General features: G+C 44.2%; 1 protein-coding gene across 1 annotated transcript in view; it reads left to right on the top strand.

Annotated features, from left to right (window-relative positions):
* The window catches only part of SPPL2B (signal peptide peptidase like 2B), a 13,433-nt gene extending 12,694 nt beyond the window's left edge, over positions 1-739 (top strand). The window contains exon 14 of the mRNA XM_009871295.1: positions 452-739. Within this exon, the coding sequence (XP_009869597.1) occupies positions 452-739 (288 nt within the window). The remainder of the gene's footprint in view (positions 1-451) is intronic.
* Positions 740-5,936: the final 5,197 nt, after the last annotated feature.

Here is a 5,936-nt window from a genome sequence, read left to right as displayed (position 1 = left end):
GGCTGAGGGAGCTGGGGCTGTTCAGCCTGGAGGAGAGAAGGCTCCAGGGGCACCTTACAGCGACCTCCCAGTGCCTGAAGGGGCTCCGGGAAAGCTGGGGAGGGGCTGTTCACAAGGGTGAGCAGCCACAGGACCAGGGGCAGTGGTTTTAACCCAGAGCAGGGGAGACTGAGATGAGGTGTCAGGAAGAAGTTCTTTACTCCGAGGGTGGTGACACACTGGCAGGGGTTGTCCAGGGCAGCTGTGGATGCCCCATCCCTGGGAGTGCCCAAGGCCAGGCTGGACGGGGCTCGGAGCAACCTGGTCTGGTGGGAGAGAGGTGTCCCTGCCCATGGCAAGGGGTTGGAACTAGATCATCTTTAAGGTCCCTCCCAACCCAACCCATTCTGTGCTAACTGGACACAGTAATTCTTGTTTTCCCAGCATTCTGACCGTGATCTTCTCTTTACAGAAAGACCTACCTCAGCCTCCCTTGGTGATAGCTCCGGTCAACTGCCCTGATCTTCCCAAAGACAGCAATGGACCAGCCTCTCAAGAAGACATGGAGCAAATGACCAACCCTACCCTCCACATGAAGGAGCTGCATGACCCCTCCTCAGCTGCAGAGGAGCTCACTGATACCGACACAAAGACAGACCAGCCAGAGATTTCTGTTGCACAGAGTGAGGAACCAACTGGTCAGAATAAGGACAACCTTGAAAGCGAATGCCTAAACGCAGAGCAAAACCAGCTGGAATGAACGACGTGCTACGAACTCCTTATTTTCCCTCACAAACATATCCATATAAAACCAGTATGTATTTAGGACTGGTTTAGTAGTGTTTGTGTTCATTAAGGAACCTCGCTGGGAGTCTGATCATCACATCCAACAACGAATGTGCTGCCTCCGGCTTCAGTACAGCTGTACTCTTCAAACACCTTTCTGAAATATGGTGCTCTACAAGGCTTCTGATGGGTGGAGTTCAATGATCGTTTTGTTAGTGAATGCCTCTGACCGTCCCATTTTCATTACACCGAGGTAGCATTAAGGGTCTTTATTTACACAGTGCTCTGTGCTCGTGTGGCTGTTCTGCTGCTTTAGCATCATCGTGTAGGTTATTGTGGCCGAAAAGCATTGAAGGAGTTTGCCACAACGCTTAGTTAAGAAAAACGTGATAGCTCTTTAGCACTTTCCATTTTGTCACCTTTTGCTTTGCTTTGCCCTATGTGTCAAAGCCACTGATACAAGGGAATGCTTTAGTAGAAACTGACGTTCAGGAAATGCAGAGAATGGTTAGATTACCAGCCTCTGGAAGGATTTCTACTACTGCGGTGCATTAAATGCATCTCTTAACTTTTTTTTCTTTTTTGTCTTTGTTTTTACTTCCAGGTACCTGGGTTGGCTACTAGTCTAGTTTAAACGACAGGTTGAACGGAGCTGCAGGGAGGTTTCCAAGCACTCGTATGAACTCTACGGGCTGTCTCTGGAAATAATCAGTGTTCGTCACACAACACTGGAAGCAAAAGCATATTGGGAATGCTTAATGCTTTAGAAATTAAATACAAGCCGATAGGCAAGAAAATAGGTAGTAGAACTAAGCTTAATGGGCAGTATTTTTGTTGAGATTATGTTAAAGTAGAGCAGCAAAAGTTCATATGTTTGGAGGTTTGAGCTTCTGCTCATTATTTGTTTGATATACGATTGTGACTTCAAATTCTGAAGAAAAAATTCTGGTGTTTTCATTCCCAGGCGAGCACAGATGGTGCTGGAGTCAGTTGTGATTTCAAGCTACTTGCTGCTCAGTAACCGATCAGCTGCCTCAGTTGTGTTTTGTCTCTGTCCCAAGAGCAGCCAGAGTGTGGCCCATCACATTCTGCAATGAGGCTGTGATCTGGTTCACACCTCTTGCTGCATGACATTGTAAAGGACTAAATTTACGAATTTAAAACTTTTTGGGGTGCAGCTGGTCTTGCTTTATATTCCACAAATTGTGCATTTTCCTGTATGATGTGATTTGAGTCTTTTATGCATCAACTTTAGTATGCACAGAAGGGTGATGTGATTTCCGTGTTATTTATTCCATCTAAGAACGTTCAGCTCCACCAGAATTGTTTGTTCTGCGCTGAAATTGGAATCCAAGAAAGCCCCAAACACTCACGTTAAGATGGAAATTGAAAGTATTTTAGGATTCTAGAGTACGATTCCAAATTGCATGGAAGAAATACTCTTCAGAGTGTTTGAGAGCCCAAAACATCATTTACAAAAGCATCATCGTAGTGGCACGATCAGAGGCAGTGCTTTTTAAATTTAGAGTCTCCAGTTAGTGTGTCGAGTTGGCTTCTGAAGGGCTCTCTCTTAATGTCTGTCTGTTAAATTTCAGCCGTTGTCTTTTCAGCTAGGTCTTCCAAAAGTTTGCCCTCTGCTTTTTTTTGGATGATAACCTCTGGTTTTTATCTGTTTCTCATTGAGTGGATGGCGTTCCTCAGAATGTGAAAGGCTTTCTGAAAAACCACACTACAGCTTCAGAGTTTTACCAGCTTCTGCTTAAAGCCTCAAGCCCTGTCTGATAAGTTGATTAAATGGCGAGTTTTGCAAAAGGCTTCCTGGGTCCAAAGGCCTGCGCTACACTGAATTCACAAATCACCCCCGTGGAAGATAGGACAAAAGCGATCTGCTTTTCCATCTCCTCTTTCCTGGACTGTGTTACTCTTGCCAGCAGTAATCCGAACCAGTTATTCCTACTAAACAGCAACAGAGACGTTTTACTGAACACTTCAGCCAGCTGGATTATGCCTTAATTTTAAGCCATTGTATAAGTATGTATATTAAATTAAGAAAACAATCTTGTGTTGAAATAATGAACTTGACAAATGGCAAGAAAACAAGTTTGGAGACTGACTCAAAGTTCTGTGGGTTTTTTGCCTTGATTGTCTTTCAGTCACCGTGTTGTTGGGCAGAGCTTTTTATATAGTAGCCGGTATATAAAGCCAGTAGCTTTCTGATGATAAAGCGTTACGTTTTATCATCTGGCTGAGAGTGTATTTTAACATTTGTTCTCGTATGGTGTGGGTTAGGAAACAATTTCTTTCTCGAATTGTTTATAACAATTAAAATAGAAGAACTCGTAATGCCTGTAGGCATCTAGCAGTTGCTTTGTTCCCCTTGCATTCTAGGGAGGTCTCCTTGGAGCACGTGCTTCACCTCGTGTTTCTGGGGGGTTTCCAGCAGTTGTTTTAAGTGTGATTAGTTTTGTGTTGTGGTTTTTTTTTTCCAAACTGCAAAGATCAACGCGGGACGGGGGTAAATAATAGCTACTCAATGCAATATCTCCAGTTAAAGTATGTGAAGTGGCAACAAGTTACATGCTTTGACTCTTCCAGTACTGTACAAACCAGTGACACCAGTTTGGCTGCGACTGTTTGGATCCTGATGCTGGGCAGTTCAATCACTTCCATCCAAAACCTGAGGTGGTGCTTTTTTTGTCTTTTCAAAATAAACCCCCATGACCAGCTTAATGTAAAACATAATGCACAGGAGGATGTGCAGGTGTGTTCGGTGTGGCTGACCGATTCCCTTGATGGCTGCAGATAAACATCCCACACCAAACTTGAGTTAAAATGCTCAAAGCGATGAAAACTAATTTTAAACACTAAAATTAAGGTTGATGCTCTTCTTATTTACAACTTTAAGATGCTAAGCCTTTAGCTAACCATCTAAAAATATAGTAATAATTCAGTTTCTGAAAACTTGTATGTATTCAGGGGAAGCTCTTTTTTTTAGTTAAAAAAACAACCCACCAAAAAAAAAGCAAAAACACACCACAGCAAAAAAACAAACACAAACTTCCTTGGATCACAGCAGTGAGGATCAAGTTTTTTTCCTAGATCTGAGATTACTAAATATCAGTGTGTCTGACCAGGTCTTTGGTTTTCACTGTGTCCTCCTGAAGGGTTGTGCGAATGCAGCCGAAGGTCGAACATGACCTGAAAGACAAACAAGAACAGGAGAAGTAGCTCAAACCCTCTTTCAATTTGTGGCAATTTTTTTCTCCCCTGTCACAAATGACAAAAAAAAAAAAAGGAGCGCACACGCATATGTAAGAATTATACTTGTGAAAATATTTCATGTTCTCTCTAAACCTGGACAAATGCCAAAAGGCAGGATCGCTGCAGCCCAGCCTGTTTTCCAGAAGGTTTATTAACATGTCTAATAGAAAGCTGCATTTAGACAACTGCTGGTTTCATTATTTTTCCTCCTTTTGTATGACCCACACCAAACTTCGACTTTTTACCTGCTGTCTTGACCTCAGCTAATCGGTCCACCTTCTCCTGTAGAAGCTGCTCTTCTCTTAGGGTTAGCCCTCGGGGTGTCTTGTGTTAAGAATGCCTTGCAAGTCTTGCTGGCGTTTCTCGGGCATGCGCCTTTCTGTATTTCACATTTGGGGTTTGCACCCACGATGCGTCGCGCGAGAACCCGCGTGCTTGAAGCAGCTCTGGCTGGGCAGCCAGAAAGGGATGAGCTGGGGAACTGCACGGAGATAATCCCATTTTGTGCTTTGAGCGTGGGGCTGCGGTCATTAATGACTTAATGCCCCGTTTGGGAGATGCCGTGTATCTACGCCCAGCTCTTGCCTTGTTCTGTGGTATCTGGCGGGCAGCAAAATGCTTAGAGAATGTAGAGGTAGTTTCTACTTAACCACAAACCGTGTTCTCCTGCTGGTTCTTGCTTTGAAAGCGCTTTCAAAACCCAATGCTTGGGTCCACGGGGATGCTCAGTCTCTCTTAGATATCCTGCTCTGTACAGTTTGTAGAACTCTTCATGGCTAGACAATTAAAAAAAACCCTATGTTGAGTGTTGAAGTAACTGATTACATGCAGCAATTTTAGTGCAAGATCCTGCGGTTTTGGTCTTGGCATCGTTCTCTGTAGCCCCGTGGCTGGGAAGTGCATTTATTTCTCATTTCTTGCACTGCACAGGCCGTTTAGGATGTAATCTTTTGTCTTAGTGGCAGCTTTGCTGACTGTCAGTTAATGAAACGTGCCTGCTTTCAGTGCTTGGCCTGTTATTTGGGCTACGTCCATGGGTAAATAAGCTGGGGAAGCAGTGATGCACAACCAGCACACGCTGACGCTTGGCACGTCTCGTGTTCGCGAGTGTTTGAAATGCAGGCGTGCCGGCAGCTGCAAATATTTCTCCCAAGCCTGCAGAGAGAGATGGTGCCTTTTTCCCTGACAAATACCATCTCTGATGTTTCGAAACAAGATCTGTGTAAGGGCTGCGTCTTCAGGAAAATGAGGACGTTGTTATTGGAGAGTTCAGAGGTCCAGAGAAAGAACATCAGCGACCTGGAAGGTTTTTTTTGGAACAGGACAGCCTTGTGTGCTATCAGGAGGTTCCGTTGGCACTGGCACAAGAGAAGTGGCTCTTGACTGAGCCTCTGCATCTCCTGCAGTTATCGGTTATGGACGTATCGGTTGTGTTTTACCTTTGCCTTTTCATCTTCCAGTTTTGCAGGTATATATTCAAATTAAGTGGAGCAGACATGAGGTTTTCCCATCTGTGGTTCAATGATAGATGATAAATAATGTGCTTAAATTGGATTTTTTTGAATTGGGAACTAGTATATTGCATATAGTCGCCTACAATTTCTGGACTTAACTTTGAGAGCTGCAGGGATGTGATTTCGGTTCTGTTTACCCAGTCGCTGTTGGGAATATTGCAAGTCCTCGTCCTGTTGTTGATCTGCTGATAACCAAGGGTTACAAGTGCACGTGCTCCAGGGATAATTTGGAGCCACCTTCCTCAGCTGAAGGCAGCATTGCAGTTCATTAAGTTTCTCTTGCATGTTTGTCTTCACCTCATGTTTGTCCTGTCCAACAACCTTTCAATTCTTAAACTTTCATGGAGCCAGAACAGGCTGTGGGAGAGCAAAACCAACTCACTTGTGCCGTTGACT

The sequence above is a fragment of the Apaloderma vittatum genome, unplaced genomic scaffold (assembly GCF_000703405.1).
Source record: "Apaloderma vittatum isolate BGI_N311 unplaced genomic scaffold, ASM70340v1 scaffold8796, whole genome shotgun sequence".
NCBI classification, from domain to species: Eukaryota; Metazoa; Chordata; class Aves; order Trogoniformes; family Trogonidae; genus Apaloderma; species Apaloderma vittatum.
This window is presented reverse-complemented; position numbering and strand designations above follow the sequence as displayed.